The 14,995-nt window shown below is 41.4% G+C and overlaps 1 protein-coding gene across 2 annotated transcripts; it reads left to right on the top strand.

Moving 5' to 3' along the window:
* The first annotated feature begins 5,261 nt into the window (after positions 1 to 5,261).
* Positions 5,262 to 14,690, top strand: prps1b (phosphoribosyl pyrophosphate synthetase 1B). 2 transcript variants are annotated; one of them, XM_080007589.1, is made up of 7 exons: positions 5,262 to 5,573; positions 6,401 to 6,590; positions 9,553 to 9,651; positions 11,717 to 11,841; positions 12,384 to 12,557; positions 12,676 to 12,835; positions 12,977 to 14,690. In XM_080007589.1, the coding sequence occupies exons 1-7, from the start codon at positions 5,452 to 5,454 to the stop codon at positions 13,067 to 13,069; spliced, it is 963 nt and encodes a 320-aa protein (XP_079863715.1). In that variant the 5' UTR covers positions 5,262 to 5,451; the 3' UTR covers positions 13,070 to 14,690. The 2 variants fall into 2 exon arrangements, with proteins under 2 accessions (XP_079863715.1, XP_079863716.1); XM_080007590.1 differs by having other exon boundaries at positions 6,401 to 6,584.
* The last annotated feature ends 305 nt before the right edge of the window (positions 14,691 to 14,995 follow it).

A 14,995-nucleotide genomic window follows, 5' to 3' on the forward strand; every position in this document is an offset into this window, starting at 1 on the left:
ATGTAATGCACAAAGGATTTAAGGACTGGTGGACACAGGGCTAATCACCTCACATTGACATTCTTCAAAAGTGAATATGGTATAATATTTTCTATGTAATGTATATTTCAGTTGTATCTTCTTAGCAAATAATATACAATTTTGTGCTGAAAACAGGTGAAAACGTACATTGACATTTGAAAAAAGTTGATTTAAGAGAATTATAGAGATGATAGATAATAAGTCGTCAGAGATTAATGTGTGCTCCGGGCAAACGTACAACAGAGAGCTCATTTAGCAGCGACTTCTGTGAATTAAGCCGTCCAAAGCGTTGGTTTGTTAGATGGTGACGTGTATGTTTGTTGACTTCTCTAACTGTTGTATCACAAAATGGAGATCTATCTTGGCTGTGCTGACTTTGACCGGCGTACTGAAACACAAGCCTGGATACCATTCAGTCTTGACAAGTAATACTTCTGGAAGACTAGCAGGATTATTTAGGACTAGTGTTTGAATTATGACGGACGAAAAACAAATTCTCCCACTAGCAGTTGAAAGCAAAGAAAGTAAACAACACACCTGCTTAGGGCCAACGATGTAGCAGAATCCCAAGGTGATGATCAGCTCAGCATAGTATTGAGCGTGGTTGGTTAAGGTCACTCAGCTGTCTTCACAAAAAAGGAGGAATACCAGTACTGACCACATGCACCGCCATCAGCAATCACTAGCCACTCTGCTCCCAATGGAGTGTCGCTTGCAAATGCTCCAGAATTCTCCACAGTATCCCAATATTAGCTCTAAAGTGAAACTCTTCTGTGTTCATTTGGTGCGTTCTAGTCTTGCTGCTGGTGAAATTTCACTTAGATCCTCAGCGGCAGTTTTCACGTGACTGATCCCCCCCACCCGAAAGTGAAAGATTAGAGGTCTCGTTGGGTATTTTGTTATTATTCAGGTTTTCAGATACACCGTTTGCTTTCTATGTGCCCTTACACATTGTGCAATGCAGCAAATATTTAAGAATCACACAAAGTAGTTTTCTATGTATTTTAATAAAACGAACACCCTTGGTTCCTGTTTGAAATCTTATTTTTGTCTCGTCATGGTGTCATACTTAGAGCCGAATCAGAGCGGCTTCGGCTGGCCAAACGTACCATGCGATGGATCGATATGCTGCGTTCCATTTGATCTGGGAAGTCGGTATTTCCAAGTTCCCAGTCGGAAATTCCAACTGGAACACCCCCTGAAGTCAGCTTTCCGACTCGGAACGTCGGAAGACCTTCACCAACCGCAACCTCCAAACCCAAAATGGCCGCCCTCTGCGGCCATCTTGGATTTGGAGGTAAAAGCTTTAGTATCACAGCTGTGTTGTTCACAATGATTTGGGTTTTTTTTTTTTGGCTATTTGGGCATGAATATGTACATGTTCACGGACCCCTAGAGGAGCGCTCCATTCTCCGCTCCCATATTTGTACTGTGGTCGTCTGTATTCTAAAAAAGCAAGCACAACAGAGGAGGTGTCCATCTTGGTTTTTCAACTTGTTGTACTGGAACGCAGGAAACTCGGGGTTGACGTCATTCCCAGCTCCGACTTCCGAAGCAGATGGAACGCAGCATTAGATACACTGTTAAAAGGTGCTCTGCAATCCATTTAGTCGTCTATTAAAATGTAATTTAATTAGGAAGGTAAAACTCCAACCCTGTGTTTTGTAAATTTAATTAGATTAAACGAATATAGAAATTCCCATACTAAGTGCTTTGAATATGAAAGAATGGCAGACATTCGGGTCAAATTGTAACAGAACATCCCCTAGATAGCGTGTTAACATTTAGAGTGACTATATTGATAACAATATGGATGCCACGTTTTTGTTGAAAATAATTATTTTTTAATTATTTATTTTTTAAACTATTTTTATTCAAGTTTCCCTTTAATGGATCAGACCAAACTTAGTTCTGACATTTATTGTTTGCTTCGTATTTGTGCCAATTTGAAACTGTGACTTGTGTATATCGCAACTTTTGATGACAAGATATAAAAACTTTTTTTGTTGTTGTTATTGTTGTTTCACCGATTGTGATTTGTATTTTCAGTCACATTTGGAATTTTGGAAAAAAAAAAAAAAAAAAAGAAAGCTTGGACTCAGCTCTGCCACGCCGCTTTTCTTGTTTCCAAAACCCATGTTGCGTGATCTTTGCGGGGGGCGACTCTCTGTTAACGCGCCTTCGCTGTGAACCCCGGCACCTTCCATCTCCACCATGTTGTCTCCCCCTCCACTCTACCGCATGTTTCACCCTCCTGTGCTGTCACTCGACTAGCAGAGAACTTTTAGATTGAAAGTGACTATACTGTTTGTACAGAGTATTTTCCAATTCTCAAGTAAAGGGGATTCACAAAATTGAAGGCCCATGGTGTTAATACTGTGACAATGTTTTGCAATGAATATTCTATATGGAGATGTATTATTCTATACTAGAAAATGTATATATACCGAGACAGATATTTGTGAGCCTGAGAAATACTTTTAGAGGATTAAACACTTATTTATCCAAATTCTTCACTATTTTGTAAAAAGAAATAGAAAAAGAAAATTAAAAAGACGACCACAAGTCTGTATGGTATTTATTTATAGTAGTCATGTAACATAGAGACTAATAGCAAACATATATTTTAAAGGATATATTATGAGTATAAAGCATGGGACGTGTTTATTTTTATAAATTAATTAATAGGCGAGTTCTCCCATCCGAACCAGATCCTTTTAACATGATGGAAAAAAAGACACTTTCTGTGGTTTTCATTGTTCAGTTGCTTTGCCAAAGTTTGTGGATTTGTCTGTTTCATTCACACAAAAGGACCGTCATTGCTTGACCCATTGTTTATTTCTGTGCACTTATTCATTCCTGTCTTTATTTATTGTCAATGACCTTGTCGTCGCTGTGTTTCCTATGTCTGTGTACAAATTAACTCATGTTTTAAGAGCAATAAAGTATATTGAAGATAAACCCGCTTAGAGAATCTGACAGTGGCGTTACATGTGCCGGGAAAACGACAGGTCTGTTAAAAACACATCACACAAACATAACTTCACCTCGAAGCCGATCCGCTGTTAGTTTCTAATGCTGCTGCTCGTTTCCAAATCTTTTTTTGTTTTTTTAACAATACAGGATGTAAGATACACTGAGTGGGTTCACACCAAAATCTAGAACTGCATATCAGACTTTCTTATCGCCCACAGCCAAGCTTTTCAAACAAAACCTGTGACGACCAACAACCAACCTTCCAACCAAACCAAGGTTTAAACGTCATTCGTCACTTACAACTAAAATCCTGCTGGAAGTCAGTTGTCATTACTTTTCCATGTTCTCCCTAATGTTATATTTGTGCTTTTTGAGATTTGGGGGTATGTGAGTAGGGACTCTGCTAATACTGTGCAAGCTCTGTCAGCCATGTATTAAGACAGGAGTCAGTCATAGTTCAGCTGGCCTGGTTCACCTTGACTAGCTGAGGTATTAGAATGAGGAAGAAAAAACATCAACATAGACAACAAAACAAAATCACTATACAGCCAAAAATCACATGGGGGGCAAATTAACAGGCGAAAAAAGTACTCGTTACAAATTTTGTCAAATGCAGTTTGTAAGAGATAACATTGTGAGATATGCAGCTACACTATAAAATATATATATATAAAAATTAAAAAAAAAAAAAAAAAAAAAATATATATATATATATATATATATATATATATATATATATATATATAAATATAAATGTTGCACCTGAAAACCATAGTGATTATTTAAAACTAGCTTTTAGTCCTTTGTTGTCTCCCTGACAAAATAAATAAAATAAAATAAATAGAAATATCACAAATGCTTTGAGTATTGTCCTACTTCACTAGTGTACACATACGTGGAAAAGAGGGCTCTTTGAAAATACATAAATTCATAAAGTACATTTATATACTGTAGGTTTATATACACTACAAAGTACCCTTGGCCTTTCTACCATTGGCTATAGCAGTTTGCATATGATTAAAAAAATACTGTGCTGGAATGTGGGTTCTGTAGTTAGAAGTCATTTATTATGTATATGATTTATTTATCGGTTTATTTATTTGTAGTTAACCTTAATTTAACTAGGGTCAAGAGGGCCCTGGCCAAAATAATCCAGCACACAAATAAAAAACATAGACATTAAAACATGAGCAACATGAGCATTCATATTGGAATAAGTGAACCCAGGTTATAATATTTTGTTCTAATTGAATACAAAGGTTGAGATAGTACTAAAACAAGATTTTGAATACCGTCAAAATCACAAGATGGAAGCTCAGAGGCTGTCTTCAACTTGACTTTTAAAGTGACTGTGGGTATGTTATGTATGCTATATTTTAAATGGCACTCCATTGTGTTTTAGCGTGAGACTTTGTACCAAAAGTCCCATTCCCTCGAATGATTAGGATGTGATATGATATATTACTTTATATCATGTTATATTAAATATATTATATCATATAATATATATATTATATCATTATATTGTATAAATTATATTATATTACATGGCATTACATCATATATTACATTATAGTATATCATATATTATAATATGTCATATTATATGATATTATATTAATTATATTCTATTTTATTCAATCCTATTTCATCTGATGAACTGTCCCGCTAATCATCTGCAGAATTCTGCTGCGTTCCATGGAGAGCGAAACTCGGAAATAGCCACCTCCGTTTTGCGTACACGCTTCGGGGCAGTTTGGGGCCGCGTGTTTGGCGAGATAACAAACCTGACGTCACCGCCATGTCACGTTGCCCGTGAATCGGGATTTTACTTGGAGGACGCCTGGACACATCGACTCCGTGGGTTTTTATGGAATGTCGCCACACGCTCTGTTGCACGCCGTGTTGCTCCAGCAGACACACATTTACAGGCGGCCCGAACAGAGGCGGTAGAACACGTTTAGCTCCCAAGTGTGGCCAAACCCTCGGAATATCCGAGTTTCCGGGGAACGCGCCATTTAAAGTAGCGCGCTGCTTTTACCAACAATTAAAATATTATATTGATTGGGGGAAAAAATAAATAAATGTGTTGGTTGTCGCTATAGGCTGGCACCTTGGCAAAGACCACACACACGAATACAAATTCTAAAATAAATACACGAGCGGACGTAACAGAGCCAAGCGAGGTGACGCAATTGTGACGCAGACGTTTTTCTACGTACGCGAGGCGTGCACGCGCCCGCAGAAGGGGGAGGGGAGGGAGAGCGCTCGCGTGCCGCGGGACGTGATGGGGGATAGGTAGGAAACACGTTCCGCCGCGGAGAGCGTCCGTCAACTTTCCAGCCCTTCACAACCGCGCTGCGTCGTCGCCAGCGGCTCTGTGCTGCCGCCAGCTTCCCCACCCCCCCCCACCCCACCCCACCCCGAACCACGTCCCGGAGCAGCAGCCCAAAAATGCCCAACATTAAGATATTCAGCGGCAGCTCGCACCCGGACCTGTCTCAGAAAATAGCAGACCGCCTGGGACTGGAGCTGGGGAAGGTCGTTACGAAGAAATTTAGCAACCAGGAAACATGGTGAGACGTTTTCCTCCCGGTTCGGCTTTTTATCCAGCGCTCGGCTGACGCGTAGACGGCGCAAATGTGGTCCCCGCCGCGTAAAATTAATGGAGAACGCGTTGTCACGTTGATACGCATCACTACAATAGTGGTGACGCAAGACTCGCGAAAGATCCGTTCGCAGCGAACGGATCTTTTCGACGACTCGGGAGTTGGGAGTTAATCCGGATAACGAGCGGGTTGGGCGAGGTCAACTTCACTCAAACTGTGCTTACTGATCAATTAATCAGACTCCCGAGGCAAAAAGAAGATCAGTAATTAATATTTAATGATTGGTTTATGTGTGTGTTTATGAGTTTTGACTACATGAAATACGCCTGGTGAGTCACTTTGTGTTCCTCTGCCAAAACGAATAATATTGTCAGGATTACGTGATACCTGTGAGGATTCCATTCCAAACATCGAGCGGACTCTCTGCGTTACAACGGTATCGAATTGATTAGGGGAGCTGAAGACTCTTTTTTTTTTTTACTGAGTGACTTGTAAGCGCCGAATCTGTAAAAAAGAGCCGAATCCATCGCTCCACAACAGTGCTTGGGACTTGTAGTCCACACATGGCAAAGCTCAGCCTGGCCTGCTATTCCACAACGTTGCTCATCAATAAAAAAAATAATAAAAGATTGCAACAAAGTAGTCTCTAGTAGTCTTTAGTAGTCTCTAAAGTGTTAAATATCAACTATTTTGTCATTTTCAGGCCTATGCTCACCTTCCTAAATCATTGTTTACCCCGAGCCTCATCTATTTCCTGTTCTTTTGCCGCCGTTGGTCCCGTCTGCTCCCAACAGTGTGGAGATAGGGGAGAGTGTACGCGGGGAGGACGTCTACATAGTCCAGAGCGGCTGCGGGGAGATAAATGACAACTTGATGGAGCTGCTCATCATGATCAACGCCTGCAAGATTGCCTCAGCCTCCCGGGTCACGGCCGTCATCCCCTGTTTCCCGTACGCCCGGCAGGACAAGAAGGACAAGGTGGGGGTGAGGGATATCTGTCTAGTTACTTCTCTCTCATGCCATTAGCCATCACACATCATTGAATGCCGGCCTTTAGCCCAGGTCGCGTTATGCGTCATATTTATTTTTATTCCCTCACTTTTCTCCCGTCTCCACCCACGCCTGATTAGAGCTGCAAATTCATTATTGTGTTGCTTAGTGGTGCAACGGATCGCAAAACCCACAGTTCGGGTCGGATCACAGTTTTGAGTCACAGATCATTTTTCAGATCAGAAAAACAGGGAACTTTTGCCCATGGTCTTAGAATAACACAATATCCAAGATATCTCATGTAAAATAAAATCTTAAAATATGTAAAACATTCAATACGCCATTGTTAAATTAAAGTGCAATATGAGGCACGCATGATTCCTTCTTCCTTTAAACATGGTAGTGAATGAAAAAATAGGATTCGATTCGCCTCCAGGAACTGAATTAAATTCCAATAAGTAACCAGCATCATGTTCAATTTCTCATGTTTATAACAAACTAAATTTCATGAAAATCTGTTCAGAATGAAGCGGGTTACAGTGGACTTTGTGGGGAGGTCTGCGTCTCTCAATACACATTGTATTTGTTTACGAGCAGATGTTGACCGCTTTAATATGGCGGCGGATGCATAGCGGCGACATACAGCAGCGGCCAGCTCCTTCACCACATGTCCTAAAGTAGCGGCAACATGGCGCGGCGCGCCGTAAACCAATCATTGCGCTTCAGAGTAAAACACAGCACGCATCTGTCTTGTTTATCTTCTTTTCACTGCAACTCTGCATCAAGATTTGGGGAATTGTTACTTGAAGAACGTAACAACGGCAGTAAAACTGTATTTTACTATGATGGTTAAATTTTGCGAGTCATCAAACCATTTGGGGGGAGCGATCCGTACGGGTTACGGATCAATTACTTTCCATTGCGCCACGAGTGTTGCTACGTTACCTGTGTAGAAACTGCTTGCCCAGTGTTTCCCACAGGTCTGAGATATACTTATGGTAGCCGTCGGGGGAGGGGGCAGGAATTACAGTTGTCCGAGTTCCGGGCGTCCATGCCATGAGTGAGAATGGCGTACACTACACCTTAGTGGCACCAGCAAAAATCAATCCGAAACGGGGCGGTCAATATGTAAAAAAGTACGATAAATTTTGTACTCCACAACATGCCATGGAGCTTGTTAGTCAACATGAGTACAATGTCAAATGAAGAGGTTTACTTGTCTGCAGCATGGCAGATGGTGCCGCAGGTATCCACCATGTCATCTGTAGATGACATGGTGGATACCTGACCACACGCTCGGCATTCTCACTCGCCGTTGGTTGAACCCAGACACCTGTTTACCTGTCACAGACTAAACAACACAGTGCATGTTTAAAGGTCCATCAGCCATTTTAGGAGTGGAAATAATTATTAGTAAGATAATGTTTCATAAATGATTGCTTTTTAAAGCCCCCCCCAAATTCCTGAGCTCCCCCCGACTCCCATGTAATTACAATGCTGGTTTTCACCTTGTTCTGCCCCTCCATAACGATGTGCTGTAACAAACATTATTAATAACAGTCAAATTCTTATTCAGAAATCAAAACTAAGCAGAGATGGTATTTTGAGATGTTTTCATAAAGTAAACAAAAATACTATTGTGTAGTAAGTAAATACTAGTATTTTAAATTTGTGATTAATCACAGCCTATTTTTGCGATTAACTTGATATTTTTTTTTGATCTATTGACAGCACTAATATATTGGTTGAAATTGGCCTATTGTGCTGCTTTTCAACAAGTTAATATTGGTCTCTGAGAGCCCCAAAACCTGTTGAAGTTTTTTGCTGTGAATAGCCCTCTGCATTCTATATAAATATGCATTCTAGCCTTTTTAACAAAACTGGCTGGTCTTTTTGGGTGGAGCCACCCTCCTGAGGCCCCTAGTTTTGTGAGCCATGGGGGTTGAGCACAAGGTTCCGTCGTATTTAGTCTGTAAACCTTCACTGATTTCACCTCATCAGTCCACCAAATCTGTTTCTGAACAAGTTTTAGGCCAGAAATAATCAATCCAGTGGCTGAATCTTCACTCATATTAGATCTACAAGGCCTCATTTAAAAGTTTGTTTGTAGCCGTGCTCCAAGCTTGTGGGGGACACCGCACGCGGGTATTTTGTTTCATGTAAATGTTAGAAAATAAACTAAATACAGCTACAATACACACTTTTTATTTGTTTTGTTTGGAAAAAGGCACAACAGACTGACGCCACATTCTCTTCCGCAAAAAGTTTTCATTTATTTTTTAGAAAGAAATATATTTTTTAAATGCTTACATTTCCACCATTGTCTGCAGTTTCTTCACGGGGAGCTGGTATTAATTCCTCTTTTAAAAGATTTGTTTGTTGAGTTACTCAGATGGGGGCAGTTCTTATTCTACTAATAGTGAGAGTTGTTTCAGGACACGTTTTCAAAACTGAAAGCTCACAAAAAAATTAACTAGGTTGTCCTATTTGTTTGTGTGTTAGTAGGCCCACCAGAGATCCAAATGTATGTGCACAAACACTGAAAGAGTTGAGCTTTTCATAAGTCCCCTTTAACCCAGGATCTGGGCCAGTTGTATGTAATTAGTTACGTTTATTTTGAGATTTTTTTAAGGGCAATGTCGCAAACCCCTTAAAGGACTGTGCTGGCGCAATTGGACTTTTTGCCATGACTATAGATTTTTTTCTTACGTTTGATTGATGGAGTAGAGTAAGAGTTACACAGAAATTTGTGAGAGGATGCAAGATGGCAGATGTCTTGTCGATCTGGAGTAATGATTCAAAGAGAAAGGAATGGGGCCGATGGAGCTTAATTTAACTGCACACAAAATCAAGCTGTGTATGTATTTGTAGACGTTGGATGACGAGGCTGTTTTTAGAAACAAGATGGTTGTGTGGTTTAATGACCAGATGACTGAAAATATCCTTGTCGTTTCAGAGCCGCGCTCCCATCTCTGCCAAGTTGGTGGCAAATATGTTGTCTGTGTCCGGTGCTGACCACATTATAACCATGGACCTGCACGCCTCCCAGATACAGGTATCAGACACCACAACAGATCAAAGCTCCCAATAGATCACTTTTATTTGAAATGTTGTTTGTTTTTTTTAATCATTTGTTTTTTTACCATTCAAAATGAGACAATTGGATGCTGATTTCTGGGAACTACAGAACACAATTTGTTTACAACTGCTTCTACCTTAGAACTACTACCTAAAACACTTTACACATCAAAGTCGTCCATCAAAGCATGTATTGCTGGTTGTTTTTAGTAACACACATTGACAGTGTGTGTCAATGGATTTACAGTGGGGCAAAAAAGTATTAAGTCAGCCACCAATTGTGCAAGTTCTCCCAGTTAAAAAGATGAGAGAGGCCTGTTATTTTCATCATAGGTAAACCTCAACTATGAGAGACAAAATGAGAAAAGAAAATCACATTGTCTGATTTTTAAAGAATTTATTTGCAAATTATGTTGGAAAATAAGCATTTGGTCAATAACAAAAGTTGATCTCAATACTTTGTTATATACCCTTTGTTTTCAATGACAGAGGTCAAACTGTAAGTCTTCTGTAAGTCTTCACAAGGTTTTCACACACTGTTGCTGGTATTTTGGCCCATTCCTCCATGCAGATCTCCTCTAGAGCAGTGATGTTTTGGGGCTGTCGCTGGGCAAGACGGACTTTCAACTCCCTCCAAAGATTTTCTATGGGGTTGAGATCTGGAGACTGGCTAGGCCACTCCAGGACCTTGAAATGCTTCTTACGAAGCCACTCCTTCGTTGCGCGGGCGGTGTGTTTGGGATCATTGTCATGCTGAAAGACCCAGCCACATTTCATCTTCAATGCCCTTGCTGATGGAAGGAGGTTTTCACTCAAAATCTCACCATACATGGCCCCATTCATTCTTTCCTTTACACGGATCAGTCGTTCTTGTCCCTTTGCAGAAAAACAGCCCCAAAGCATGATGTTTCCATCCCCATGCTTCACAGTAGTTATGTTGTTCTTTGGATGCAACTCAGCTTTCTTTCTCCTCCAAACACGACAAGTTGAGTTTTTAACAAAAAGTTCTATTTTGGTTTCATCTGACCATATGACATTCTCCCAATCCTCTTCTGGATCATCCAAATGCTCTCTAGCAAACTTCAGACGGGCCTGGACATGTACTAGCTTAAGCAGGGGGACACGTCTGGCACTGCAGGATTTGAGTCCCTGGCAGCGTAGTGTGTTACTGATGGTAGCCTTTGTTACTTTGGTCCCAGCTCTCTGCAGATCATTCACTAGGTCCCCCCGTGTGGTTCTGGGATGTTTGCTCACCGTTCTTGTGATCATTTTGACCCCACGGGGTGAGATCTTGCGTGAAGCCCCAGATCGAGGGAGATTATCAGTGGTCTTGCATGTCTTCCATTTTCTAATAATTGCTCCCACAGTTGATTTCTTCACAACAAGCTGCTTACCTATTGCAGATTCAGTCTTCCCAGCCTGGTGCAGGTCTACAATTTTGTTTCTGGTGTCCTTTGACAGCTCTTTGGTCTTGGCCATAGTGGAGTTTGGAGTGTGACTGTTTGAGGTTGTGGACAGGTGTCTTTTATATTGATAACGAGTTCAAACAGGTGCCATTAATACAGGTAACGAGTGGAGGACAGAGGAGCCTCTTAAAGAAATAGTTACAGGTCTGTGAAAGCCAGAAATCTTGCTTGTTTGTAGGTGACCAAATACTTATTTTACCGAGGAATTTACCAATTAATTCATTAAAAATCCTACAATGTGATTTCCTGGATGGATTCTTTCCAGGAATTTCCCCCCATTCTGTCTCTCATAGTCGAAGTGTACCTATGATGAAAATTACAGGCATCTCTCATCTTTTTAAGTGGGAAAACTTGCACAATTGGTGGCTGACTAAATACTTTTTTGCCCCACTGTATGTTGTGAAACAGTGTCTCCTGTTGGACTCGGGTCAGTAGCTTCTGGACCAGCGGCTACCATCCCTCACTTTGCCAGCGATGTTCCTAGATTAGGAAAAAACTGTATTTTCTATTTATTTATCTATTTATTTATTTATTTGCTTTCTGTGTTAAACAAACTCCGTGTTGCATTTTCACCAGGGGTTCTTTGACATCCCGGTCGATAACCTGTACGCAGAGCCTGCTGTGCTCAAGTGGATTAAAGAGAACATCACAGAGTGGAAGAACTGCACCATCGTGTCGCCAGATGCCGGGGGCGCCAAGAGGTGAGCCAGGACCGTACACCTTCACATGCTGCCGCTTCAACGTGACGCTAGACCTGGCACAATTATTACACAGTTGCTGGATCTCAGTTATTTGAGCTGACCGTGATCATTTTGTGAAATTGTTACATTCTACAATCATGTTTCCATCCAAACTTAAGGGGAATTTTAAGCCAATATTTTAATTGCATTTTTTATGTTCCAGTGTTCAATAAATGCCTCTCTGCATATGGTGGATGTGTATTATTTTACCTTTCTAGGCGTATATGCTTTGGTGGTGGCATAAAATGAACAAAAAAGACCATTTAATTGTTTCTTGCAATTATTTCTGTGACAATTAATTATTAACTTAGGGTTAAAACAACCCTGTATCAACCCTTAAGAGGAGCTGAACTTCACCTCATCTCCACTGGAATCTACTTTGGATTCAGAACGTCTTGCTTGTCTCTCATGTCGAACAAAGTAGAGTGGCGTGGTTGCAATTTGTCATTTTATTCTGCTGTTTTGCTGAAAATAACGCGGGGCTCTTGTCCTCTCCTTGCCAGGGTCACATCGATAGCAGACAGGCTAAATGTGGACTTTGCCCTCATCCACAAGGAGAGGAAAAAGGCGAACGAGGTGGACCGCATGGTCCTCGTTGGAGATGTAAGGGACCGCGTCGCGATCCTCGTAGATGACATGGCGGATACCTGTGGCACCATTTGCCATGCTGCGGACAAGTAAACCCATTCATTTTACCTTGTACTCATGTTGACTAACAAGCTCCATGGCATGTCGTGGAGTACAAAATGAATTGTACTCTTTACATATTAACGCCCCCCCCCTCCCCTCTTTCAGATTGATTTCTGCTGGTGCCACTAAGGTGTATGCCATTCTCACCCATGGCATCTTCTCCGGCCCAGCCATCTCGCGTATCAACAACGCCTGCTTTGAAGCCGTAGTCGTCACCAATACCATCCCTCAGGAGGAGAAGATGAAGCACTGCCACAAGATACAGGTCAGCGTCCACAGCTCAACACCGCCTCATCCACTCATACTTCACCTTGTTCAGGCTCACTACTCTGTTAAATCTATGGCCCCTATGTCTACCCAATGTATTAATTTGTTTTCTTTCCTCCCCCTGACATTCCCTGTCTAGGTTATAGACATTTCCATGATGTTGGCCGAGGCCATCCGTAGAACCCATAACGGCGAGTCGGTGTCATACCTGTTCAGCCACGTCCCCTTGTAACGCCCTTCTCCTGTCAGCTGTCGCACCAAATAAAGAGACGAGGGACGTTTCCCGGCCAAACACGACCATTAGCGATGCTCAGCTGCTAACTATGAAACAGCAATTGAACAGCTATGTCTGTTACTAATACTGACTCCATTCGCAAGAGTCCCTATTGCCCCCTCAGCATTGACCTTCTATGCCCGGGGCATTAAAAAGCAATCATCTCTAGATAGATACTAATTTAGTTAAGCTTTGTTTTTTTTTATCATGTATGTATGTATGTATGAATGAAGTCTTTATCAGCTGTGAAATTTCTCCCCGTTCTCCTTATAAGCGGAATTCCTTGCCCGTACGGGGCTCGTCCTGGACCCTTGTCAGTTTTCACAGGTCATGAATATTTCTCGTGCGTTTATGTGGTCAGCAAAAGCTTACGTTACATTTTTGTTAAATATGTTACAATTGACAAGTGTGGTAACCGTTTGATGTCCAGAGTTTGGTGTTTCACTTCTCCGTCGGGCTCTCCGCGTCCTTTAAAATAAATAAAATAAAAATAAGCTTGATAATCAAGTGAACGTGAAAATGATCTATAATTTACAGTACTGCTGCTCCACCGCTCCACCCAACCAAGCGTGCCTCAGCAGTCAGGAAAACAACAACCTAGTTTTTGTCTTTTCTTTTGCGGCTTTTGAAAAAGTGGCACCAATGCTGCTCGGTGGACTAAAGGCTGCTCTGTAGTTCTGCATTGAACAGCCGGCGCAGGTACATGCCGTGGGTCTCTAGGCAGAGAGAAATATAACTACACGCCGGGCTTGGCACAACGCCGCAAGAGCTTTTTGATCGGCCCGCTTTTTCCCCCCCGCTACGCGTTCCCAGTGTTTTCAGGTCAATTCCGCCTCAAACAAAATGGAGCCGTTCGAAGAGAGTCTGGCTAAAGAGATTACAAAATGTCAATTGTCACATCTTGTTATTATAAAGATCAACAAATTACACGCGATTCCTGGCGTGAAATAACTGCCGTCCGTTTTTCCTACGTCCGCACTAAAATAAGAGTCGACGCCGCCATCTAGCGCTGGCATAGACACCCACAACGTTGCGACGGCGGCCGTTCGACACAGAACTATAAAGCAGCCTCAAGGACCATAACTTAGCAAAGATTGGAATAAGACCTGTGATTTCCATCCTCCCTTAAATATAAATATGAATCTTTTAATGTAAAGTGCTCTCCGGGTATCATTAAAGCTCCTAAATGTAGTGGTTCCATGAATGAAAGTAGTTTATAGTAAAGGAAGAGTATTTACTTGTTAATCAGTAGGGAATATTGGGACTGAGTTTGTTTCAGCTGCTATTGAGGTGCGCTTGTTGAGTGGTGTTGCTGAGGGTACATGGTTTGACCTCAAGTGTTTTTAGGTTGAATTTCTCGAAAGCGTTGTTGGGTTCTGGCTTGGGGTCTCTGCAGGCTGGAGCTTCCTTCAGATGTGTTGACCTGCTTTTTGTCTGTTTTTGAGTTTGGTCTTTGCAAAATGTATAAATGTGAGATTTGTCATTTGCATATTCAGGACTTGTTTACTTTTTTGAGTAGGGTGAATGCGCCAAATATCTGATTGCAGAATGTGTTCTTAATAAAGATTTCTAAAATGTATGTGTTGCTGTTTTTGGCTTAGTATGTGTAGTATACTGTACAATAGCGTTCAACAGGGGAGTTAAGGACCACTCCATACAAGCAAGTCTTATCACCACTACTAGTCCAAACATGTCCTACCCCAACATTTTACAGATTATAAACCCTACAGTGACCAAATGCAGGAACTAGCCTAAATATTTCGGGAGGACGGTAAAAGTAATACTGAATTAAGAATACATGTATCTAGGTTATATGAAGCACTTGAGCTGTTATTTGAAGTGTTTGTGACCAAGATTTGGTAGCACTATGTTATCTTCCTGAAT

This window comes from Zeus faber (assembly GCF_960531495.2).
Source record: "Zeus faber genome assembly, chromosome: 10".
Taxonomy (NCBI): domain Eukaryota; kingdom Metazoa; phylum Chordata; class Actinopteri; order Zeiformes; family Zeidae; genus Zeus; species Zeus faber.